The following is a 27,203-nucleotide window of genomic DNA, read 5'->3' on the forward strand; positions in this document are numbered from 1 at the left end:
ATTTAGCTATTAACAAACTTGCAAGTCTAGCTAACTTCCCTTCTGAGCCTGGACAGTTAATGCAATAATGTGTAATTATTATTGTTATATTTTACTTATTTGTTGTTATAATGCTAGTTTTAAGGTATCTGTGTAACCTAATTCACGATGGTAAATTTACATTTACCACAATTCAGGCATGAACTCTGATTATACATCTGATTTAAGCCTATTTACTGAGATTCTGGTTCATTAGAAGCAGAATTATAAACACAGCTGGGACTCCCTCACTCAGTATAGCTTGGTATTCAAGAAGGAGCTCTATTGCCCCCTGTGGACATTTAATTACAAAATTACATGGCTCCCCAGGCTCCACGTGAATCGATGCAGAGCAGGTGAAAACAGCAGATAGAGAAGGTGAAGGACGTGATGCATGTGAGCAACATTATTACCTCAAGCTCCTTGTAAATGAGTAGAACATTGTTTATCCACCTTTAAAACAACCAAAAATGGGGGAAACAAAATAATATAACTTAGAAACTAAGAAATTTTACATTGTCAGTCATGGACATAAAGTCACAAGTTGGCTTGAAATTGATTTAAAACAATAAGAAAAAATCCTATGGCAGAGCCTGGCTGCCAAACTAGAGAGTAAATAAGGACCTATAAAAGCACACAAATCTACACATTAACTTATATCTTGTCTTTCAAGATGAAAAAAAGCAAAGCAGAGGGAGCAGACAATCTGTATGCACAACAGAATCTCAATTCTGTGATCATGAGCAGTCCTTTATTGGGGCTTTGAAAATGCAGATTACAGAGCTGCTATTGATTATTGCCTGTTTTAATTTGCCCTTCATTGTTATACTGACAGATGTCTGTAGGAACAATCAGCGTGGCCGTGCGGATCTAAATGAGGTCAACCTCATACGGGCTTGACAGAGGTGAGGAAGATTACTGGAGACAACTGAATATTGACCGGATTAACAAAAGAAGACAGTGGGGATACGTGTCGACTGTAAGGTGTCAATATCTTGATACATGACACAGAGGTTATAGTGATGCTGAGTAAAAACAAAAGACCATCTTCAGTGTGACGGTGAATCCTGAAGGAATCATCAATAATAAAAAGCTTCTTCATTAGTGTGGTTTTCTTGGCGGGCTGTTGATGAGACTAGAAGAACGTTCTGCAGGAGGAGAAAAAATAATTAATAAGCAACATGTAAGATAACCATGGCAGTAGCACCAAATAAAAGATGTTAAACCTGCATGAGGAAAAGATTTTTTTATACCGTGCTTACTTCAGTCACTGCACATTAAACACAACAGACCAAGACACATGCAGGTGAGTTTTAGAAACATAAGATAATTAGGGCCTAAAGGGGAAATACGCCCATTTTAAAAATTCATACATGTTATTCTTATGGTCTAAGACAGTCCAAAAAATATTAGTAAACATGAACAACTGTCTCCCAAATCCAAAAACTAGAGTCTGACTGAGAGCACCCAGGGAAATGTTATGAGTATATATATTTTCTGTTTCACAACACTAAAGTGAATAAAGCTCATTTGGATATAAAAAAGAAAACAAACATTCAGTGGGTCCACAAAATCAGTCTCCATTCATTGTCTATGGAGCAGCTCCACATTTTATACCCTATGACATCACACATTTGAGACTTACTTCTCTGGTTTCTGGCTTTGAGAGAGCAGCTCATGTTCACAAATATTGATCGAACTTTCCTAGGCCATGGAAATAACTTATTTAAACTTTATCATGTCAACTTAGAGAATAACCCTGATCAAACACTGGGTTCATGTGAATTTTTACTGTAGCAGAGGAGGAATCCTCCCTACAGACCACCCGCTGTCACTTAGTGCCTATGTATGTCAGAATATCTAACAGTCCTGAGGAACAACATCAATCAGACCAACTGCTGAAGGCTGACAGGAGTCCTAGGAAGCCTGCTTCTATCAGCGGCCATGACCTGACGACCCAGAACAATACCACAGAGGCCACACCTGTACATATGTGTTTATATACGGCTCACTGGGTCAGGACTTGGCAGATATATGGTGGGAAGGGTCACTGATTGCATTAGCTATAAATGTCTTCACTAGAATAGCATGGCTGTTTAGTTGTAGAGCACGTGTTTCAGCAATTAAGAAACATCGCCTCGAGGCATTTTTCAAACAGAAAAACTGCATACTGTATATGCTACATACATTAACTAACACACTAGCTTTTCTTTTAATAACCAAGCTGTAACAGCAATGCATAAATCTGACAGTTTGACAAAGATGAGGGGAAACAAATACCAAAATACTCTGCTCGTTTCCCTCTGATTGACAGGGAGACTGTCACATGTGCTCAAGAACAGAGAACGGGGCCAAACAAAAACAAATGCCACACCAAACATCCCCTCTGAGACGTGCAGTGAGGAGGAGGAGGTTTGAAGACTAAGTTGATTACCGGGACGAGGGTGAGGTAGGAGGAGAGGGAGCGCTAGTGCTGAAGTAGGTAGCCGTGTCTGTACAGTGTTGCATTGCCTTCAAACACCTTTCTGTTCACAGTGGGACTGACTGATGCTGACTTAGGGCTGCATACATGCACACACAGACACACAAGCCACACAGTCACAATACTGTACACTACTGGGCCAGTTAAATTAGATTATGGCCAAAATTATCACAAAAATGCACCAGATGTGCATTTGAATAACAGTATATATGAAAAATACATTATTATATACACGTTTGGACTAGAACATAAATAATGATCAGGAATGCTTACACTTCATCTTCATAGTCTTTCGGAGGGGAAACAGTAATCACAACATCGATCCAGTCCTAAAGGTAAAAACAAAATTTACTTTCATTTTGCACTTGACTGAAGCAATAGAAAATATGAAGCCTGACTGAATCTGCAAATTAGAGTGTGAAGCACAATCAATCAATCAAGGTGGATGGGATTTAAGTACAATCAATTAAACACCCTGCTATTGTAGCTACTAGGGTAAACAATAATGTATGTAATGTGTGTAAAGTATGGCATTTAGTTTTCCTCTGATCTGTGTCCTACCCCTCCACTATTCCAGGCCCGAGCCAGAGAGTTTTGTCCCTCAGTCAATGTGGCATCAATCAGGATCTTCCCATTCACAGCCATTAGTTCATCTCCGGGTACAACGCCACCTGCAAACAGACACATCAGAGATGGTTCACTGTCAAACATGTTTATTCACAACAGTGACGCACAGAGAGCAAGTGCCAACTGCAGAGATAAATATAGACTGCGTGAAGAGGCACACAAAAATCCCTCCATCGACTCAAGTAAACAAGTAAACCATGAACATGTTGTCCCCCACAGTGATGCAGTGTTGAAGTGGGGAAATTCATCTAAACGGCTGCATCTGTCTCAACGGTATGCACTAGAGGGAAAGTCAACAAGCATGTGTCATTCATTGGCACATTCATATATAAAATGTTTTCACTAATATTTGATTTGCAGTGTTCATCTAACTGAAATGGAAAGAGTCTCACTGTCTGTCTGTCTGCCTGTCGTTCGATTTTCTCGACAACAGTTCTTCCGATCGACTTCACCCTTGGCGGGTTTAGTGATCGAGGACCCTTTTTTTCTGTATGATGTCACCGCTGTGTACAAACACGCTGGCTGGGCCAGAGGCATGATGGGATTCACATCACTGCGCATATTCAGTCGGCCCCATAAACCTGTAAGTAACCCGAAAGCTAGAAAACATTATTGGCGTATGCGCCAGGCGAGCAATTCTGAATGGACTGAATAGGCGCCATCTTGGAGTCCAGTATCCAGTTCTATAATACATCCGTGGGTAGTACAGCTCGCTCTGCGTCGCTCACTACATTAACTGTTACACCGCCGAACTGCATGCTGGGTACAGCTCGCTCTCTGTTGATGTTCGTGTGAGCTTTTGCACCCAAATGACGTGTATACTCTAGCACTGCTAGGGGACGCAACTATGTCATGGCAGGTGTATTGCTCAGGACCCAAGGAAGCAAAGTATCGATTATGAAGTTGTTTTGATGAGCGGTTCTCGAGAAAGCTGCAAGCAGCAATACCGGAGGCCAAGCATTCAGCTTGTTCTGACCAGGCACATTTAGAACGGACACTGATCTAGTGGATATAATTTTTCTGGCAACAAGTAACAAACAGACCGGATCAAGCAAAATGTAAGAAAAACATTGTATTTCTCTTCAGGGTCCTTTCCATAATGTTGTCAGACACTTATAATAACAATCTGGAAACACAAGCACTTTAAGTGGATTGTATTATATTGATGGTGTGGAACTGCCCTGACCGATTACATTACAGCTTGTTTAGCAGCTGCCGTCTGCAGTGTTCTCACTCAATACTGGACCACTTTAAAAAATTGCTTTCCCCATTAGTCACTTAGACAAAATAACATGGTAAAATAAAAGGAAAATCCAGGTTTAAAAAAATACCAAAGTTACCCTTTAAGTAAATATTTGAAAATAAAAAATGAACTGACCGTGCTTATCAGCAGCACCACCTTCATACACAGAAGATATCACCAACTTTCCCAAGGGAGAGTCTGCACCTCCCTCCAGAGCAATGTCAAGCTGCCCAATCTTAAGAACAATGAACAAAAGCATCAACACCATCAGTCATGTTTTAGAAATCTAATTTAAAAGTGATATGTGAGATTCCTCTCGTCAATAAAGTGAGTTATCTGAAGTGAAGGCAGAAGATGCAGTCAGTACCTTTTTGATTCTCAGCAGTCTCACATCTCGCCCGTCAATCTGGTCCGAGGAGAACTATTAACAAAGAAAGGATTGAAGAGGAGGAAAACAAAAAACAACACTGCAGTTGCTAAGTAAGTAGTAAAACAATAAACAGAGATACCAACATAAAGAATGTCTGTCTACTCCCTGAAAATGTGCTCAGCAAAAAACAAGAGACGTACAGACGTAGGCAAAATTGTTGGTACTCTTCCGTTAAAGAAAGAAAAACCCACAAAGGTCACTGAAATAACTTGAAACTGAGAAAAGTAATAATAAATAAAAATGTATTGAAAATTAACTAATGAAAATGAGACATTGCTTTTGAATTTTGGTTCAACAGAATCATTTTAAAAAACAAACTAATGAAACTGGCCTAGACAAAAATGATGGTACTCTTAACTTAATATTTAGTTGCACAACCTTTTGAGGCAATCACTGCAAACAAGTGATTTCTGTAACTCTCAATGAGACTTCTGCACCTGTCGACAGGTATGTTGGCCCACTCCTCTTGAGCAAACTGCTCCAGCTGTCTCAGGTTTGAAGGGTGCCTTCTCCAGACAGCATGTTTCAGCTCCTTCCACAGATGTTCAATAGGATTTAGATCAGGGCTCATAGAAGGCCACTTCAGAATAGTCCAATGTTTTGTTCTTAGCCATTCTTGGGTGTTTTTAGCTGTGTTTTGGGTCATTATCCTGCTTGAGGACCCATGACCTGCAACTGAGACCAAGCTTTCTGACACTGGGCAGCACATTTCGCTCCAGAATGCCTTGATAGTCTTGAGATTTCATTGCACCCGGCACAGATTCAAGACACCCTGTGCCAGATGCAGCAAAGCAGCCCCAGAACATAACCGAGCCTCCTCCATGTTTCACTGTAGGTACAGTGTTCTTTTCTTTGTATGCTTCATTTTTGCGTCTGTAAACATAGAGCTGATTTGACTTGCCAAAAAGCTCCAGTTTTGTCTCATCTGTCCAAAGGACATTCTCCCAGAAGCTTTGTGGCTTGTCAATATGCATTTTGGCATATTCCAGTCTCGCTTTTTTATGATTTGCTTTCAACAGTGGTGTCCTCCTCGGTCGTCTTCCATTAAGTCCACTTTGGCTCAAACAGCGACGGATGGTGCGATCTGACACTGATGTACCTTGACCTTGGAGTTCACCTCTAATCTCTTTGGAAGTTGTTCTGGGCTCTTTGGTTACCATTCGTATTATCCGTCTCTTCAATTTGTCATCAATTTTCCTCTTGCGGTCACGTCCAGGGAGGTTGGCTACAGTCCCATGGACCTTAAACTTCTGAATAATATGTGCAGCTGTAGTCACAGGAACATCAAGCTGCTTGGAGATGGTCTTATAGCCTTTACCTTTAACATGAAGGTCTATAATGTTCTTTCTGATCTCCTGAGACAACTCTCTCCTTAGCTTTCTGTGGTCCATGTTCAGTGTGGTACACACCATGATACCAAACAGCACAGTGACTACTTTTCACCCTTTAAATAGGCAGACTGACTGATTACAAGTTTGAAGACACCTGTGATGCTATTTACAGGACACACCTTAGTTTAACATGTCCCTATGGTCACATTATTTTACATCTTTTCTAGGGGTACCATCATTTTTGTCTAGGCCAGTTTCATCAGTTTGTTTTTTAAAATGATTCTGTTGAACCACAATTCAAAAGCAACAGCTGATTTTCATTAGTTAATTTTCAGTAAATTTTTATTTATTATTACTTTTGTCAGTTTCAAGTTATTTCAGTGACCATTGTGGGGTTTTCTTTCTTTAACGGAAGAGTACCAACAATTTTGCCTACGTCTGTATAATATACCCTTTGGGAGTTATTAACCATGGTAAGCTATAACTTATAAAGAGAGGCTGCTCCAGAATAGTTTACCTCAGGAGAGTTCTTCATGTTCTTTAGGTAAACAAACTGGAAATAGACAATTAAAGGGGACCTATTGTGCTTTTGTGCTTTTACCCTTTCCTTAAATGTGTTATATAGGTTTTTGTGCATGTAAAAAGTCTGCAAAGTCACAAAGTGGACAGCAAAGGGTGTTACTCTCCCCCACAGAAACAGTGCTCCTGAACTACCTGAAACGCCTCGCTTGAAGTCCTGGCTTTTGTTCTGTAACGTGGTGATGTCACCAAGTAACACATCTGCATAATACCTACCTAGCGGTTTATTTGGCACATACTCAAACATGTTCTAGTAGAAACCCAAAATATATGTATGCAACTGAAAATAAGCATAATAGGTCCTGTTAATTGACTAGTTTGACTCACTAGCTAGCTACCAGAAGTTAGCTTGTTTAGCTATCAATAAATTCGCAGGTCTAGCTAACTTCCCTTCTGAACCCTGACAGTTAATGCAATTATGTGTAATTATTTTGTAATGTTTTAACTGTTAAAGTTGTCTTAATTGTTGTTGCAATGCTAGTTTTAAGGAATCCCTGGTGTAACATAATTCACAATGGCTGATATGGGAATATCATATTTTGTAACCTTTAGAAACATTAGCTGTTTTGGTTCATTGATCCTAGCATTTCTAGTTAGCAGGAGCTAAGGCCTGTTAGCTAAATACTACTTTCTATTCCACTATCTTAAACTGCCAAATATGTGTTGCATTTTCTGCATTGTTGTAGTGCTAACAAGAACAGGCATACAATACCATGGAGTAGGGATCAAAACCTTCCTCGTATTTCTGAAATCCCTGGAAGAGAATCAACATGCAGTTCATTAAAACTGATCAATACTTCAATGGTGGACACAATGAAACAAAAGAAAATCTCTAAGAAATCTCTGTGAATGTCAGCGGTGTATCAAGATTTCCTTTGACAACCAGTTCTATGTTAAAGTTTTAATACCGTCCTGAACAAACGGAAACCATGGAGACCCCAGAGCCAATTATTAAAAAAGCACAGTGGCTTTCAAAGCCTCACACTTTAATTCAATAATGACAAGAATAATTAAAGGGAACAAGCGCACGCACAGAAAATAATTCCTAATCATTCCTACCAAAGTCGACAGCCATTTAATTTCAGGGGAAGGAAACAGAACAAAGGACGTTGCATTTATCCAGCTACCATGACTCAGAGAGACATTTTCTCCCTGCAGAATAAACACACATTAATCTAACTCTTCATTTCCTGTTGTTTTGCTCAACATTGGCCATAATGAATGAACCCAATTGTAATATATACGTTTTTATTTGTTGTGTCTTGAGGCAGCAGTTGAAATCAGCCCAAACAAATCTAACTGATGCGCTATTTGGAATAATAGATACAGTAAATCTAATGAGACTGATGTTCTCGGTCTCTAAGCAAAGTGCAGATACAAGAAAAGGTAAAACAGCCACCTTCTTTTCTTTTAGTAATGCACGCTGGACCAACCAACATAGAGAGATACAGATTACAACCAGTGGGAGGACAATCCTTTACGTACAAACCATCTGTTGCCAGTAAAGATCAAAACCAATAACAGTAGACTGTAACATACATTCCCACACTGCATGTTCACAGTACTGTTGTGTGCTCCAAATCAATAAAAGTGCACTCATGCAAAAGCTACACCTAAAGGAAGTGATGCAGCCAAAAAGAGACAAAATAAAGGAAGACAACCATGAGGAAACCTGGTGTGTGAGAACACGGAGACAAAGTACAGAAAGAACATGAGAAAAAAGCACTCAGGAGTATAACAATAAATCAATAGAGGTGGCGATAGGTATGGATTACTTGTCGTCTGCTGTTTGATTTAAAAGACGAGTTGAAAGGCACCATTCGTTTCAGCATTTCCTGAGGCTGAAACACAAGACCAGGTAGCAGCTTTTAGCGAGCAAATAAAAACAAAAACAACCCTCACTCCTATGCTGTAATTATTTTCTATATACATACCATACATGTTAAAGAGTAACTAGCAGTGTTTTACAACCCTCTCTGGTTTAACGTTTTAAGTGTGCTTTGCCTCTGAACACACCCAGCAACAGTGATGGCCGGTGTACTGACGCACCATGGAGTACACCTATACATCACTGCAGCAAGGTGAGAAGTTAAACCACTGGAGGGTGAGTCAACCACGCTATACAACTGTAGGTAAAGACAATTCTTTCTAACAATATATAAAAAGTCATATCTATCATAAAAATGTGAAGAGTTTTGGTCCAATTGCCAAAGTTACAAAACTAAGATCAGTATTGTGATTAAAGGCTGAGACTGGCTACTAAATTTTTTATCATTGTCAAGACATCCCATGAAAAGACCAAAACCAATTATGTAATAGTCCAGTAGTTTCATTTTTAAAAAAGGCTAAAAAATGTTCTTTAACAGCTGGACTCTAGTTTTTAGCAAACATTACTCAAACAGTAGAAAATAGTGCATTTGTTGGAGAGTATTTTCAGTCGTTGCTTAAATTATTTTTCAACCAGGACCCATGTTTTTGTGTCTAAGCGACAATTGGGACAACACCTTTTGAAACTGGTCCAATATTGAGAGAGAGCACTGCAGCCGTTAAACAAGCTGTAATGGAATCATTTGGGGCAACCTGGTACCATCATTTTACGTCCACTAAAAGTGATTGTTTTTGCCACTGACAGGCTTAGATTGTTATTATAAGTATCTGACGACAGACAACAGTGGAAACCTGAGTGAGAGTGGAGAGAGGAGTGCCACAGGACATCGGTGATGTCAGAGTTTGTTGTGTTGGACTACAGAAAGCTAAGTGTTATCTAAAAGATTTTCAATGTCATAGCTGAGCAAGACTTCTCAGAGCGAGACACACAACACACAACAAACAGATCGGATCAAGCAAAAGGTAGGAAAAATGTTTAATTTCTCAGTAAGTTACTTTCCATAATGTTGTCAGACACTAATAATAACAATCTGAACCTGTCAGTGGCAAAAACAAGCACTTTTAGTGGATGTAAACTGACGGTACCAGGTTGCCCCAAATGATTACATTACAGCTTGTTTAGCGGCTGCAGCATTCTCCCTCAATACTGGACCAATTCCAAAAAGTGTTGTCTCCATTAGTCACTTAGACATAATGGGATAATAGGATAACAGGATGATGTATTGGCTCAAATGCTCATGTTGATTGTCACAAAGGAACATGTCTGCATCTGTTTAATCGTTTTTGCACAACATATGGAAGTCCAATAGAGGAATAAGTTATGTCAGGCTTGTTAGTAGATCAGTTCAATGTTGGTTTTGGTCTTTTCATGGAATTTGTTGACAATAAGAAAACTAAATACTATTAACAGCCTTATCCTTTAAGTTCTTTGGCCCCTTTCTCCAGGCCGATGAAAAACAATGACCAACAGAAATCCTTTGTAAATACTACAGCATATGGTACACCACAGTCTCTGGGAAAATAAAGCACTTAGAAGCATTTTTTTATGTGCATCTTTCAATTCAGCTTATGAAAAACAACATATAATATTGTATTTATAAACATCAATAGCATAGCTGTGTGCTGCAGCAGTGTAGTCCACTCTGACGATTAGGGTAAAACATGTCAGGGGAAAGTGAATGATTTATGGCGCCCCCTGCTTCAGCTATTACAGGCAAGGTGCCTCTCAGCGGAGCATTTCTCCTCCAGCTGCAGAAGTGCTGCCGAACTGAAAGTAGAAGTGTGTGGTTGTGCTCTCAGGTGCTATTAATGTGATGCAGAGGGTTACTGGAACTGGAAAGGGTTTCTCTAAAGTAAATGCTGTTTGAAAAATAGTCAATATGCCCAGTTTCATTGGAGCTTTTTGACAAGAAGGGGAAATGGCTCCCCTGTGTGATCTAATAACTGCAGATTGGCTTTCTGCGAAACAGCTGGAGAGTCTGGAAGACTTGAAAAAAGAGGCAGAGATGAGTCTCTCACCCAGATGATGGCTTCCTGTGTCAGGTGTCTGAATCCTTTAGGACCCTATTACGCTGAATGAGGGAGGATTTATACAGGGAGCTGGTGATTGCAGTGTGGTGTGTTTCATACCAGGACATCAGAACGGAGTGCAGATCTGAGTGGATCTGGTCGGTGGGTCTGGGACTGCGGCAGCATGACAGGTTTAGACATGACGGGGGCCATCTGACGCCTCTGGTTGGGGGGACTAGGAGCTAGTTGCTATTGGGGAAAGACCATGTTTCCATGCAACAGCTGAGCATAGGTTTGGATTCATACAGTATGTTCATTCAATAAGTCATTTTACAACAAAAAGCATCTTATTTTGATAAGATTTCACAAAATGTATAAAGCTCATCATTTTTACGAAAAATGGAAGGGGTGTTTGTAAAACTTGGCATTATATTTTTACAGAAAGACACTCACCAAGGGGGTGCTTGAGGTGGAAATATGGCTGGCATGGGAGGTATTTCTCATTACCTGAACCACAGTGAAATAAAATGAATCTTTCAGCCCCCTGGCACATACAGAGCAGAGAGCACTGCAGGAATATCACCCAATATCACCCAGACTCACTCCCATCTCCTCAGATATCAAAGCATGGCATGAGGTTTCAAACGCATTCAATGCATAACCCATTGGATGAAATGCAAATGTTCAAACAAATGCGAGCACACGCATTCTTCTTAAAAAATCAGCTCCTCTCATGAGCAATCAACATGCTGCTTTCATCAGCACCTCACACAATGCAACACTCCACTCTGTATAACAATTCACACAGCTACAAGGCAAAGCACACATCAATAACAAGAAACTGCATCTCTGCATGCCATTCCCTCAGCGAGAAGTAAATTGGAAATCAATGACTGCACAAGTCAGTCATGCTAATGCGGAGTCTCGCTCTCTCTTCATGCATAAAACATACTAATACATAAAACAGAACATGCACATAAACATAAGCATTACAGAGAATCCTGCCGCCTTGAAAATGCAAAACTCTCTGAGCGCTCTACATATTTCTTTAAACTGCTGATGCAACGTTTTATAGATGGAAAAAAAGAATCGTTGCCATCTATCAGATCAACAAAGCAATTATACAAAGAGGAAAAGCCAATCCAACACATCATCTCTCTAACCTTTGGACTAGAGGGGTAGGACATTTCACTGGTGTTGGACGAGTAAAGCCCTCCTCTTGGCAGGTAGCCGCCTGTCTCCCACTCGCTCCTGTGCTCTGGTGGACTGGGAGGGTGTTGGAGGTGATGGTGCTGATGCTGGCGGTACCCGCTGAGGGCTCCTACTTGCTCTCCTGAGTGTTGTGGGGGTGGGGGCGGAGGGGGAGGCGGAGGAGGTGGTGGAGGAGGGGGTGGTGGCGGAGGAGGCCGTGGAGCAGGCTGAGGGGAGGATGGAGGCCGAGACGACTGAGGCGGAGGAGGATAGTGGGAGGAAGGTTGGCGAGGGGGTTGGGGTTGTGGTTGGGGAGGCTGAGGGTGAGGCCTGCGCCCCTTGTTGGTCAAGGTAGACGGGGCAGAGGGAGGTCTTCTAGCGTTGGGTTGTGAAGGTGGCCGTCGCTGAGGGGGCGCTCGAGAGGGGGGAGGGGAGTAGTTGGGTATTGTGGGGTTCAGCTTGGGCAAGGGTGGAGGGAGAGGCAAGGGAGGTGGAGGCTGGCTAGTGCTGGCCTGGGTGGGGGCCAGTCTCTTCAGAGGGCCCCTCAGGCTCTGATCCACTTCATCCAGGTTAATGTCATCCAGATCAGTGGTGGCCAGGTGGAGGCCGCCAGCGAAACGCTTCACCTTGGGCGCCAAAGCAGGAGAGCGCGGCGGGGAGAGCTTAAAGTCACAATGACATGAAAAATGATTTGTTTCATCTCGTGTCAATTCTTCTGTTGACCTTTTAAACAATTCAGGAGGCAAACCATAAATTCTTTCATGCAGATTATCGTCTCATTCCCTGTTGGTCTTTTATTCTACATGGACATGTTGTCGCTTTATGACAAATGGTCTGCGGCTACCTGAAGAAGATCATTTGTGCCAAAACATTGTCATGTCCATGAATAAAAATGGGAATGGGATAATAGAGCATGGGTATTTTTTGTCTATTTGTGGTATTTCACAATTTATATTCAAAAATTCATAATGTTACACCTCTCTTGTACTTTCCTACCAATTTCTTGCTGAAAAATAAGTTATTTTTAGTGGTATGAGCAGATGAAAATAAAATTTCCAACTACACATTCACCACATGCATCATATAAATCATGCAACTTAACATTTGAAATGAAAAAGTAACAAAATGGCATTCATAGTGGTGTAAACCCCACCTTGCTGAATTCTAATGGCTGGGAAGAAATGCTTTCTGAACTGTCACCAGCTAAAAATGGCGGGAAGGAGTTGCCTCAATGTGATCATCAATGCTATGCTACTTATTAGAGCCCTATTTATCTCCTTGCAACAGTAAAAAAATGGCTTATAACATAGCTCTCTGAGTGCAGAGAGAGTTTGGACAGAGGAGGTCTCACTCTGTACCTCTGGGGATTCATTCTCCACACAGGATATCTGCTCCAACCGAGTCTGACAAAGACGCTCCACCCAGTGTTGCACTTTCTCCGACTCCTCGAGGTCTTCCCTCTCCGTCTCTGAGACCTGGCACAGAGGCAGAGCCGGGCAGCGTCAGACAAAAGGAATTAGCCCTTTACACACATTCACATGCTCAGCTTGACACCCTGAAAGTTAACTCTGCCATAAAGTACATTATAAATATCAAATGGTTTGAGCCACATTGTCACTTTGTTCAGTATTTAAGAACAAGTCCACTCCCCTCTTTTCGTACCTCCTGAACCAGCCGATTGATCTTCAGTTGCTTCTCTCGTTCATGCATCTCTTCCTTCTCCTTGGCAAGTTTCAGCTCAAACTCCATCTCCTTCTTGTTCTTTCTCTGCTCCTGCAGTGTGTCCGTGTTGGACACTTTCTTCTTTTTCCTCTTCTTTTCTCCTTTCTGATGTATCATCAGTTAGTCAAAATAATAAAAGCAGGGGACAGACAAATCTGCCACTCCAAACCACACAGCATGACATGCAGAACTAGCTAGTGACACCAGGCTGAGTATGATGGATAAAAAGCCCAACAAACAACAGGAAGTTTTATAAATATTTCTAAGAACAAAAGCTCTGATCTTGAATATGTAACAGCCACTTTGTCATGATGACATAAGGTTATCTTTCCTTTGTAGCCACTCTCACACCACACTGTACTCAGGCAGCTGACAGTACCTTGCGGAGTGACGGCAGTTTTCCCTCATATCGATAAAACCAGCCAAATGCTGAGGACGGAGATGAACACAGGTGACTCTCACAAGTTTGTTAAATAAGATCCAATGTCTAACACAGTCTCAGCAAACTCCAAGCAGTGCATCTATTTAAATAAAACAAATACAACATCACACTAAAGAACCACAACACAGCACTCAAAGAGAAAAATGAGAAAAAAAGATTAAGCCTGCTCCATTCAGGCACTCTGAATAACTACATTGAAAACCAAAGATGCTAACTGCGTTTTAGTGATGCAAAACAGACAGCTTTCAAAAGCTTGATTTTGGTTGTGTATCATTAATTTTCAGCAGCATCTTACAAAGAAATGCAACTGATTGAAATGATACTGAGCGCTCTCTAATGGTTACATTTTGGTTGTCAAAGGAAATCTAGCACCAGTCTGTGTGTACGCCAGTGTGCACGAACATCCTCCCGACAACAGCTGTGACAATGGCAGCTGAGGCGCCAGACTCACTTGTCTATCCTGTTCTTCCTCCTTGTCTTCCTCTGTGAGGGAGCTGGCTTCATCAGCTTAGAGAAGAGGCCATAAAAAGCAGCACAGCACACAGAAGTGACAGGAAGAGACACAAAGAGCGTGCGGAAAAGAGGAGGAGAGATGAGGTGAAACCCAGGCAAGAGTAACTTCTACAACTCTATAGTTTCAGAGGAAAAGTAAATACGTAGGTTCAGGAGTAAATAGAGTGTTCATGCATTTCAAGACGAAGACGCTTTCAGGTATCCTTACGAGAACTCTTGGCCTTGGAGGTTTTTGTGTCAGGTGGGGCGGGTGATGGGCTCTTTGGGGTGCGGGGGCTCTTAGGGCTCTTGGGCCTGTCTTTGGCTCCCCAGTCCTCCTCCCACTCTCTGCTGTGCTTCTTCTCCACCGCCTCAATCCTACAGAGGACGACAAAACACATGAGAGATGTCAGATATTTTATACGTGCCAAAACAATACTGAATTTGCACTTTATGGACATTAAAGAGAGGACCTATTATGCTTATTTTCAGGTGCATACTTCCAAACACTTTACTTTTCTCATACAGGCTGTGCTGCAGCACTTCTTTTCACCCTCTGTCTGAAACGCTCTGTTTGAAGAAAGGGCGGGCTTCAATTAAGGTGTTTCAGGCAGTTCAGGAGCAGTGTTTCTGTGGGGGAGAGTAACTCCCTTTCGGTGTGGACTTTGGGCTTTGTAACTTTGCAGACCTTTTACATGCACAAACAAACTATATTACACACTAAAGGAAAGGGGAAAAGCACAAAAGCATAATAAGTCCTCTTTAAAAATGCAATATTAGTTGTATACTTCTCCATCTCCTTTTTATAGCGCTCCTCTTCCTCTGCAGCTTTCTGAGAGATCTCCATCTTTCTCCTGTTAAACACATAATAAATATACAAAATAAATCTCTGTCCACTCAACATGCTATAGCACGGGGCTATAGATATCCAGTTTATGGCTGCAATTGAGAGTGTCAGCCCTGCAACATGTAATATGCAATCCCATTATTCATCCCCAGAGAAAACGAAAAGAAGAGTCTGTCCTCTGAATTTACAAACGCCTGTGAACATAAATCTATAAAGTGATGTAACAACACAACAATATAAGGTCCTCAGTGAGACGGAAAAATCAATGTAAATCCTGTTTACTTTCTTCACACCAAATATATGTATGTTCATGAAACATATGCCTAGTTGACAGGGAAATTATCTTCACACATGTGGAGTACTCGGTTTGTCTGTTGTGTTGTGTTGTAAGGAGGTCATGCAATGACCTGGATGCATTTGAGGCTTTTGAATTTGGGGTGACAGGAAAGGTTTGATCTACAAAGGTAAAGGAAAGAACCAGGCTATTGTAAATCCAGAATATGGCACTGACTGACCAAACACGTTGGAGGCTGCCTCTAAAATGCACAGAGGGATTTCTGTAAAACATCAAAGTAATGTCAGTCAAAGCCTTTGATATTGGGTGATGACTTGCTATCCGCCAAGTTAATTAGACAAACTGAGTCTTGCAGCTGAAATTGGATTTTTATGTTGAGCTGTGTCAAAATGTCAGCTAATTTCCGAAAACAAACACTTGCTTCTAGTCAGTAAAGCAATTTTTTATCAGTTAGTGTTCTCAATTTCAGGGTGAGGATTTAGTTATTTGTTGGGCAGCCAGAGTTGAAGCTACTTAACTTGCAGAGCTTCTTTGGAGAAGTAGAGCATGAATTCTAATTGTGCAAGTGTGTGTGTGTGTGTGTGTGGGGGGCGGGGGGGTATTTCATATTCGGTTAAACCTTGTGTGTATACATCAAATGATTTCCTAACTGGTCAAAAATGAAAGAAAACTGTCGTTGAAATAAATATGGTTTCTCTTTTTATATTATTTTGTAATTGTGCTATGATTTAGGATTGTGTGACAATAATTTTTAAAACTGAATTAGATCAAAATTGCACTACCATGGAGACTACTTCTTACATTTCAAGATTAGATAGACGATATACCTCACATACATCACGACACAAACACTAAAACATCTGTCTCGTGTACAGGTACAACAAGACAGCTGTCATTCTTCTGCCATACAACAAGAACAGCTTGTTGTACGCCTCCGCCAGCCAGTCAAGTTGCAGTTTGCATCCATGTCTGTCCAAAATGTCATCACTTCATTATTATATCAGACATTTGTGTGAAATCGTCAAAATTAGCATATGAGTTCTTGAGTTATGGCCAAAAACGTGTTTTGCGAGGTCACAGTGATCTTGACCTTTACCCTTTTACCACCAAAATCTAATCAGGTCATCCTCAAATCAAATTTGAAGAAATTCCCTCCAAGCGTTCCTGAGATATCGCGTTCAGGAGAATGGGATGGACGGACAGACGTATGGATGGACAGAAAAAGAAGGGTAGATTTCAAGAAGAGGAAAGTTTTGTGCTGTTCACTCACTGCTTCTCCTTCTCCTGCTGCTCTTTAATGATTTTGTTGGTCTCCAGTGCCACCCTCTTCTGGTGCATCAGCTCCTGCCTGTCCAGCTCCCTGCGGGCCTCCACTGCCAGACGCTCCTCGTCTGTCATGAACAGATCTCTGCCCTGAGAGGGTGACAACAGCCAGAGACGACAATCAGAGAAAGACTTTGTGTACAGCAGGGGTCCAAAAACTTTTTTGGGCTCTGGAGACCAACAGGCATGCCCAAATAAGTCTCCGTCCCCAACCAGGGAGAGAGGAGACATGTCTGTTTTTGTCCTCTTTGAAGCCTCGTTCGCAACCTAAGAATAATTGATCGACAGTGGGTGAGCATTTCTATAATTAGTACATAATTACTATATATATGCAGGTACAAAAACATATAAAATAGATACTAGAAAAGAAATACTGTACTGTAGATAGTCCCAAATATTTTCTGTTGCAGGGCTCCCTGTTTATGTAGATGCACATAAATAAATGCATCAGACAGCCATCAAGGAAAACAGTAAATAAGAGGGGACTGCTTGTCTCGGTTACACAGTCGCCGTCACTGAGTCCCGAGGGCAAACAACCTGCCGAGTGACTTGATGGATGATAAATGTTGCTCCTGCAGGCACAGGCTCATGATGTGATGTCTCCAAAATAAAACACACATTAATCTGTGGGGTGCAGGAATGCAAAGGGTTTGTGTTCCCACATCCATAACAGATAAATCCCTTCACTGATTTACCTTCTGAGAGAAATACATTTCCTCATAAGTGGATTCAAAGGTAATGGCGCAGATTTTATCTGTGTCTCAGGTTTTTCCTCATCTACATATTATCATGTGATCCCGATCACAATATGCAAAACAATTCAAGGCATTTTATATATTCCATTTTGTTTGCCTATCACCACTATGTCATGATTATAACTTAACTTTACTATGCATTTCTTCTTGACTCATTAGAGACATTTTATCTCCCAGAGACTTGGAAATCTCTGGGAATCCCTTTAAATGTAAATACTCTACCTGTTGAAACACATAGGTGTCACTTTATCTAGGATTATTAATTTTAAAGGGTTGAGTGTCTCATATACAGATGTGATCATATATACTGTATCTTAAAGTCAGTGATGCATTATGTTGTGTCTTTGAGTGAATTCAACAATATTCACAAGAGTTATATGAGAAAAAAGCACAAGAATTATGAGTTGAACTGCAAAAGACAATGTAGTATTGATTATAGTATTATCTATAATATATTATTATTTTTCATTAAACATAATGCAGCTAGAGTGTACTTACAGCTCCGGTCAGAACAGTAATCGTCAGACTCCTGCTGCTCTTCAGGACTCTCACAGCCTGGGAATGTGATAACAGAAAACTTCAAATAATGCCCCTTTATTTTCAAAGATATATTTCATGAATAAAATTAAGGGCGATACAACAACAGTCTCTTAGAAAGACAAGGCCTGTGTGACGTATGTGTTATGTGTATTTATCAGGGTGTCATATTACAACCAAATCCTGGTAAATACTGCAGGCTTTGTTTTCTCCATCAGACACTTTGGCAAAAGAAAAACAACAGTCCATGAGGGATTTCTTTTCTACTGCAAAACCATTTGGCTGGTTAAACGCTAATTTGGCGGTGGATCTGCAGCTCAGTGAGCTGAGCGTAGAACAAACACTGCCAGTGGCACAGTTAAAACAGATGGCGCTGTGGGTGCTTTGGATAAAAAGGACAAAATGTATAAAATTGTAAATCTATGTTTAAATAAAAATGACTTTAGACTCTAGCTGCCATTATTGCAAGTGGACAATTAATTAAAAATGCACCTCTTTGTGGTCTGCATTGGTGAAATCCACCCCGTTCACCTCCACAATCTGGTCTCCAGTCTACATTTTGGGATAAGACATAGATGTAGTTCACAGCAGTACATGAGTATACGAGTGTCACACTTTCATAGAGGTGTTCTGGTCATTCTGAGCACCTCAAGTCCAACTTCTGCAGAAAGGGAGCCTGGCTTGACGTTACTGATATAGATACCAGGTTTCTGGGTTGGACCACTGGAGATGCTGATGCCCATACCCTTGGTACCCACGAGGCTGAGGAAAACCTTCTTCTCCTTGATTTCTTTGCCTCCAATGGACGCCAAGCCTGCAATGCTGCTTTTTTTCTCCTGCAGCAGTTACAGAAAGTTCATAAGCTGTCTGCTGATGTGATGCAACCTTTGAAACTGAAAAACAACTTGAAGCAAAAACTAAATCTGTCTCCTACCCCTGACTCAGACACAAACTGGTCGACAAACTGCCACTTGAGGGGTTCATCTGATGAGCTGGAGAAATGAAAGGAAGCGAATGAGAATGCAATCTCAGCACATTAATTCTCCATTTCACCATTCAATCAGCAGATAGAAACTATATTACCATATTACAATTATCTTACCTTTTCACTGGGATCATCCCCACATCTGCACATATGGAAAAACAACAAATAAAATCAAATGAATGATGCCATTGATGATAAACAATATTCATTTTGATGCACATCAATCATGCTACTGGAAAACGAGTTTGTGTTTGTATGACATACGCCTGACTTTGAGTGACACAATCTTCTTGGTCTTGATGAGACTGATGACTTCCTCGTGGATACAGGAGGAGATGGAGTATCCATTGATGCGCACAATCTCATCACCAACCTGTGAATCAAGACAGGATGGGATGTTATGGATGACACCTTCACTTTCAATATGTCAAGCGCACTTACACACCATCGAGACATGGAGTTATTGCTACACTAACAATTTACATCCCTGTCTGTTGAATATACAACACACAAAATGACTTATTGATCTGATCTGTGTCATCTATTTACATTTAGATGTTTTAGCCGTTTACATAACTGAGCTTAGCTATCACACGTATATGCCAATGTCTCCAGTCATGTACAATACACACACGGACATAGACATATGCATTATATACACACGTCGGCTTTATCTGTTCTGTTGTTTTTATCCTGATTCAGTTTTATCAATTCATTTGTTTGGCTGTTTCAAACTAGATTTAAAAGCCTGACCACGGGCAGGGGTTGCAAATTAGCCTCAGCTAGATGCCCTACATACAGTACATCTGTTGCATTGCTTATCTATATTTAGAAATGTTCATCTGTATAAATAAAATGAATAATAACTAAGGAAATACATTTTAAGCTAACCTACTCGATATGTCTTTTAGCAGGTAATAATGCATTGTACTACAATATTCCTTTGAATGTAGAATAATTTTAATAAAAGTATTTATTTTTCCCCCTAACATTTCCATAAGTACCAGTAGTAATGCTGCCATGTTTTACATTGGCTGTGTCTCTCTGTGTTTTGTCCAGATATCAGACAGGACACTAACCTCACCTTGGATGTAGTTACAAAGTGTATTGCACATCTGTCATAATACACAATGAATCACAGTGTCTGTATCTGTATTAATACATAGTAAACCGGATATTTACTTTTTCTTTCATGACAGAAGTTGTTAATTGTATTTAATGTTCATCTGGGTGAAACTGGACCATCAGTGACAGACATGCAAGCTCTGTGAGAGTTTAAAAACATGGTGCTTTACCCCACCTAGTGGATTATTGCATTATGACTGACATATAAGACACATGGCCTTAGAAAATTAATTTGACCCACTCCACAGACACAACAATGGGTCCCTTGCCTTCATATTAATAAATATACTGGTTGGTATGGCATGTTATATACAAAAACACACTAATGAAATACAATATATATGTATGCACATTTATACCATGTAACTGAATAAAAATAGTGTTGGTATACTTTAAACAAAACTAATATGATTAAAAGAACTACTGCTACTATCATGGCAAATAATTATTCTACATACGAATAGCTCTTTATTTGGTACTTTAACTAAATAAAGGTTAAATTAAAATTTGTTTTAAATAATACAAATCAGCATTTTGTGTTTTAGGAGTGTAAACATACACAGCAATATAAAAAGAAATGAAAAATAAAAATGGAAACATCACAGTTAAATCATACGAATATACCTGAAGGCCGACATTCCCGGCCTGACCGTCTTTGACAATCTGAGATATATAGAGACCGCTGCCAAACTCCAGCCCTCCTCTGACACTCAGACCCAGTCCATCACGGTGTGTCCGATCCAAACGCACCTCTTTCAGCTTCCTGCACAATCAGGAGAGAGAGAGGAAGATATAAAAACAGGATGTATGAGCCAGGTAACATTTAAAAAGGGAGAAGGGGGATGGTTTCAGTATGTAAACCAGGAGACTACAGAGAGCATGGGGATGCTCAGGGATATTATGGTATAGAATCATCTTTGTAGGGTGTTTACATTAGGTAGGTACATACGTATGTGATACAGACCAGATATAAACCAGTACCAGGACATGAGTCTATGCTGTACTCACCGTGACCTCTTTGGGGTGAGCAGGTCGTACTCCACCTGGTGTTTGAGTGGGATGAGAGGTCGGATGGCATCAAACAAGGGCAAGCGCCTTGGTTCGTTGATGACCAGCTTCAGGTCCCCCACCAACACTATCAAATCCATCGACCTGAAAGAGGAGAGGGCCACAACTATGTTGTTATGTTTTGTATGTTTTTTATTAAATACAATGACTTTACCTTATGGGAAGATACTATATAATATAAGGTCCCCTGGTCAAGTCCAAGTGACTACAAGAAATAGGGTTTGTAGTAGAAATACAGTTTGTACTGCAGTTTACTATAACAAGAATAAGGAAATGAAAATGTTTTGTTATCTGCCAATAAATGCCAGTATGATAACCTAGAATTGAGAATGAATTGAACATGGGGTAGACAAAAACCTGACAATATAATGAAATCCGATATAACACTGGAAATTTTCTTTGCTCGTTTTATTCATTTGTTTATTACTATCTGATGATGTTTTTCTGAATGAAGTCAAATCAACACATCACAAGAGCACTGCACTATAGAGTTTTAGGTTTCCAAAGGTGCTGTTTCAGAGGCTTTTCTACCCTGACGAGAATGTAATTCTGGAGGAAAAATTCAATACTTGCATTGTTTTATAGTATGCACATAGCCAGGCTTTATGATATCGACTGGTCAGATTTAGAGATACTGAGTGTGATATTAACTGTAGTCTAAAGTTACAAGTAATAATAATGACCTTCAGAAGATCTTATCAGAGTACTCCACTGATTTAGCATGGCACTCCTATAACATTGTTGGACTTAAGATGGGCATTTTTTTTGTGTGTCAAAATTGCTGCAACGGAACCAGACATATTGTCTTTTTTATCCCACACATTCTTATTCCTTGTCAAAACCTGGTGTCTACATTACACACAATGCAACTCAACCACTCCTGAAGTCTGGTAACTTCTTTCTAACTCCACACCCCTAAATGTTTTACTTTTTCAAATGTGTAGTCTTCAGACTAGGCTTGCTCCGGTAGTCGGTGTAACCGGTGTTACACAGTGTTACACAGTGTTACACAGTGTTCGGGCATACACCGATTACATGACTTGCCCACCGCCCCCACCGTCGTTTTGTTTCATTTTCACATATCAGCGCTGTGTTATCAACACATAGTCGGACGACAGACGCTACAAACTGAAAGCAAAGTGAAATCACACACGGGATAAGAGAGAGTTGACAGACAAGGCGATGGCGGAGGATTTGGTGTCAAAGCGAAAAGCAAAAGCGCTTATTTGGCAACATTTCGGATTTAATACCCAATGCTATAAGGGAACCATAACGTTAATGAGGCAAGCGCTGTGAGGAGGATGGAGCGGTCACAGCTGGTGTGCAGGTCGCAGCAGCGCCGGTTGGAAAGCTGCGACCCCACAGGGAAAGTTCGACCAGAAGATCAAAGTAAGCACTCTATAGATGTTGAGCGTCATCTTTTCTTGTAAAATGTCCAGTGTAATCAGTAACACCGGTATTGTCACAAGTTTATTAACCGGTGGGAAAATGTCCTCACCGTGACATCTCAAGTGACTCAAGTGACTCATGCTGATTCAAGTGACATCATTCAAAAGGCTTTATACAACTTTTTTTTCACATATACAGTAGTACTCCCCTAGACCTGTAAACAGACTTTGATGTGTCAAATTGCTGGAGTTCCCCTTTAATATTCAATTCTAAACTACAGTAAAGTATATAACTATAATATCTAAATGCTGATGGAAAAAAACAAACCAATCATCTTTCTTTCACAATTCATAAGGAAGTCAAAAGGCAACTAGAACAGCAATTAAAGCAGCAAATTAAAAGCTACTGTGTAAAATCTGTCCACCTGGCCTCCTCTTTAAATTATTAACAAGTGTCTTTCAGCCCTGTTTGGAGGATGAACATAAAAAGAGCTTTTGTGGATAACTGGCCAGGCTTGTCGGAGCACAGTGGAAACTGATCAGAGGCTTAACCGGTGGAGCCACAGAGCTCTGGCTTTGTACAAAGATTAATTGAAACCTAGACTTGCAGCCCCCCCAACCTAGACCCTTCTGAGACCAGTCTGTTATCAGAAACCCTGACGGAGCACACAGTTTAAACTGGAGGTCTGTGTGAATCAGAAATGGGTGTGAAAAGATAAGGAGCTTTTGAAAACTAATCATGAACCTTTTAAAAGTTGGTGAGGTGTTAGTAGAAGTTAAAAGGCATCATTTCACCTGCAGCTAACATGGAACAAGAAGACATTGCAGCAAATGAGAGCAAAAGTAGCCGTTTATCTGTTGTCTTTTTTCATATTTGTATATGCTAAATACCACATATTGAAACACATGGGCTTTACTAATAGCACTTTATCAGTTCTGGTTCAAAGTGTAGTTATTTAAGGACACAATCTATTCAATAACCATCAACATTTTATTCATATAGGAACATAGAGGTGTGAATATGCAGATGCGTGCATGACAGAGACAATTCAAAAATGCAACTTTCTCACAGACAAACGCACACTTAAACCACAGCGAACAGTGACAGATGGTACTCACTGGTGATACATGCGGAGGACATCATACAGGTAATCCTTCTCTGCTTCATTTTCAATCAGCAACTCCACCTACAAGAAAGGACAAACATCTGGTGTCATCCTTCGTCTCACCGCTGAATCAGAAGAGATGTCAGGCAACGAGCACACACTGTACCTCTCTCCTGTGGTCCTGTCAACACCACAGGGGGGTGAGCCATCAGTGTGTGCCTGTGTGTGTTTAGGAGTTATACAAACCTGATGGTGGCTCAGCTGCAGCAGAAGGGTTTTGAGGAAACGCTTAGGCCAATCGCTGATATAACACATTTCACTCTTCGTCTGACTAAATCTGTCCTAAACTAAAAGCTGCGCGCTTCAAATCCAACCTGAGTTGCTTTTTTTTTTTTTTATCAGAGTGGTAGTTCAAAGAACGCTTTAGGGATGATGAGGCTCCTTGGACTAAAGCAGGTATAATGGGCAACCCTACCCTAACCATCACACCACTGGGAGGGAATAATGGCAGTACAGCTGAAGAGAGGCTGCAGTAGGAAGGTCAGCAGTGTCATCTTACATCTCAGACACAAAACAGAGGTGAACATTCACACCCAACATTCACACACACACACACACACACACACACACACACACACACACTCACACACACACACACACACACACACACACACACACACACACACCTCTTCTAAAGCAGTGGGTACTCAAGTCTTATAGAGAGCAAAAACTCATATAAACATGCACATTCAGACACTTCTGTACCATATTATGTAGGGATTAAAGCATTGGTAGATTGTTTAAGACTCACTATAGTTATCATAAATGTAAGACTGCACTACATGGACTCTGCTGTGAGGTCGCTGTGGGTGTGTGTGTGCGTGACGTGGTCTTTATGACTGTCATAAATGTCTCTAGTGAAGCACAGTCAGCCACTCCCGCAGCCTGAACTGCATGCAGACTTTGGCACCATAAACCAATAAGGTAAGAGATCATTGGTCAGTCAGATAGCCATTTTAAAAGTGTACGGTCTAGTTTAGAAGTTCAGATTGTTTTCACAGAATAAAATATATAACTTTGTACATAGATTGCAGCACATACAATAAACCCCCAGAGGAAAAAAAACACCTGATATAAATTGACAAAACCGATAAAAATGCAATTCTTCTGTGAATGTACAATGAAACTACGCACACACTCAACCATACAGAGATACAGTGACTATGATAATGTCCCCAAAAAGAAACAAAGCCTGATTGTGCCCTGTTGGCCCCTCAGCCTCTAATTAAACCCGTAAATTGTCCCATCCCTTCCGCTCAGCTGCTCATCTCTGACACGGTCTACATTATCTTATGCTAAGATGCCCTTTGAGAGCAGCCAGCAATATGTGACACTGCCTGCCTGTCTGCCTGCCTGTCTGCCTCCATGCAGCACAGATGGCTGTGTGATGATCCCTACATGCTCTGTGGGCTGAAACAGCCTGAACATATCATGTTCCCTTCCACTCTTATTGTTTTACTCATAGTTACCTATTCAGGCTGTTATGTGCCAACACCAAGCACAAAACATAGTATAATGTGTGCTTAATTTATGGAGCTACATACCATGGATTCAAATTATTTAACTCAGCTGTATGATGTTTACCTGAGCCAGAGCAGTCATGGGACAGATACAGAAAGGATGTCCTCTATTAGAACAGACAATAGATCCACTGTAGCTCAAATTATGCTCATAAAACACCATCTAACAGAACAGTTGTGGGAACTTTAAGACCAAAAACACTATGAAATTAATTTCATCCTAGACAATCCAAGAAAATAAGTTATTTCAGTTGAATGAAAACTCATCCATTAGCAACTCTAATAGTTTTTTTCTATTATAGTTTTAACTATAGTTAGTGATAGGATTATTTGTTGTTGTTTTTTGTTTATTTGTTTTGCACAATTTAAGACTATACAACATAACAAAAACATAAATACATAATATACAGTGCAGGAAGAGGCTAAAAAAAAAACACTGGGCTTATCTGAGGCCTCCACCTAGAGATAAGATTAATATAAAGAAATAAAATGACTACATAATAGTGATAACAAAACAATTAGGACAAGATATATAGGCTAGTTATGAAAGGTTACATTATACTTTAACCCTGAATCTAGCCTACAACTGCCATACAACTTCTAATTCGTGTTAAACTTATATAAACTTGCTTTTTGATTTACTCTTAAATTACATTTTGAGTGATTTTAGCAAACTGTTCCTTTATCATGAGGCCTAACTAGCTGTTAACTGTTATGTCACTGAAAGAGACACCTGAGACAGGTAGGTGACAACCAGGTAGGAACACAAAGCTTTTTAAAAGGCTATTTAATAGAAATTTAAATCAATATAACAAGAAAACAATGTTTGTTTCTTACCTTGTGCCTGAATTCCCGAGCAACTTTGCGCTCCATCGCTGAGAGATAGTAGAGAGATAGTAGCAGACGCACCAACGTGAGATCTCAGGTTGACTGGAGACTGGACTGACGTCAGCACGTCAAGCTAGTCCTAGTACAATTACAGCTTCCAGTTAAGATTTTCAGATTAAGACCACAATTAACGAGGATAAAATAGGTTGGGTAATGAATACGACTAAGCTGAATATTTACAAAAACTATTCTACTCTCAAGTAAATAAGCCATTTGTTTTTAATATAACGATACTTCTTGTTTCCCACACATTTCAAATTCAGACTTTTATTTTGAAGGGATAAACACTTACTTTCTGTTTTTAAGCAAACTTGTCCCACTAAATCAGGGGTTCTCAGCCTTTTGTAACTTGAGGCCCACTTCTGATTGTTAAAATAATTTCAAGGACCACTTTCCCCAATAAATGACAAACTGGGCTATAAGTATGTGTTATATGCCACAGTTAGGTGTAATGACCCACATACATATTCAGCTTACCCTCACCCATCACTGCCTGACATTATGAATCCAAACTATTCAGGGGCATATTTCCTCTCGACACGCTTTGGCGCTTTTACTGATGCAGGGTTGTCTCCAACATCACTTTTCGTTTCAAAAAACGCTCCATTTTGTGTCACTGCATCCGAGACATTTATGTCTGTAAAGGGGAGACTTGTGGGTACCATAGAACCCATTTTCATTCACATATCTTGAGGTCATTAGTCAAGGGACCCCTTTGAAAATGGCCATGACCGGTTTTCCTCACCAAAATTTAGCGTAACTTTGAAGTGTTATTTAGCCTCCTTCCCGAAAAGCTAGCATGACATGGTTGGGACCGATGGATTCCTTAGGATTTTTAGTTTCATATCATTC

The 27,203-nt window shown here is 40.4% G+C and overlaps 1 protein-coding gene across 2 annotated transcripts; it reads right to left on the reverse strand.

Moving 5' to 3' along the window:
* Positions 1 to 729: 729 nt before the first annotated feature.
* On the reverse strand, positions 730 to 26,408 carry ush1c (Usher syndrome 1C). 2 transcript variants are annotated; one of them, XM_037767893.1, is made up of 23 exons: positions 26,301 to 26,408; positions 23,897 to 23,964; positions 21,330 to 21,473; positions 20,946 to 21,084; positions 19,461 to 19,569; positions 19,314 to 19,338; positions 19,146 to 19,203; positions 18,859 to 19,047; positions 18,704 to 18,763; positions 18,173 to 18,229; positions 16,867 to 17,009; positions 15,243 to 15,308; positions 14,684 to 14,832; positions 13,900 to 13,949; positions 13,461 to 13,625; positions 13,157 to 13,273; positions 8,486 to 8,551; positions 7,423 to 7,464; positions 4,738 to 4,791; positions 4,506 to 4,605; positions 3,062 to 3,171; positions 2,774 to 2,829; positions 730 to 1,166 (listed from the first exon to the last, which is right to left on the reverse strand). In XM_037767893.1, the coding sequence occupies exons 1-23, from the start codon at positions 26,334 to 26,336 to the stop codon at positions 1,154 to 1,156; spliced, it is 2,016 nt and encodes a 671-aa protein (XP_037623821.1). In that variant the 5' UTR covers positions 26,337 to 26,408; the 3' UTR covers positions 730 to 1,153. The 2 variants fall into 2 exon arrangements, with proteins under 2 accessions (XP_037623821.1, XP_037623819.1); XM_037767891.1 differs by lacking the exons at positions 8,486 to 8,551; positions 13,157 to 13,273; positions 13,461 to 13,625; positions 13,900 to 13,949 and adding an exon at positions 14,414 to 14,469.
* Between the last annotated feature and the right edge of the window lie 795 nt (positions 26,409 to 27,203).

This window comes from Sebastes umbrosus, chromosome 4, assembly GCF_015220745.1.
Source record: "Sebastes umbrosus isolate fSebUmb1 chromosome 4, fSebUmb1.pri, whole genome shotgun sequence".
Lineage (NCBI taxonomy): Eukaryota > Metazoa > Chordata > Actinopteri > Perciformes > Sebastidae > Sebastes > Sebastes umbrosus.

Excerpts from the sequence above, each read along its gene's own strand:
- ush1c (XM_037767893.1), bottom strand. The coding sequence starts at position 26,336 with ATGGAGCGCAAAGTTGCTCGGGAATTCAGGCACAAG. Across the intron at positions 18,764-18,858 it reads CTGCAGAAGTTGGACTTGAG|ACTGGAGACCAGATTGTGGA; the intron begins GTGCTCAGAATG and ends CCCAAAATGTAG. Across the intron at positions 15,309-16,866 it reads CAGCAGGAGAAGGAGAAGCA|GAGAAAGATGGAGATCTCTC; the intron begins GTGAGTGAACAG and ends TGTGTTTAACAG.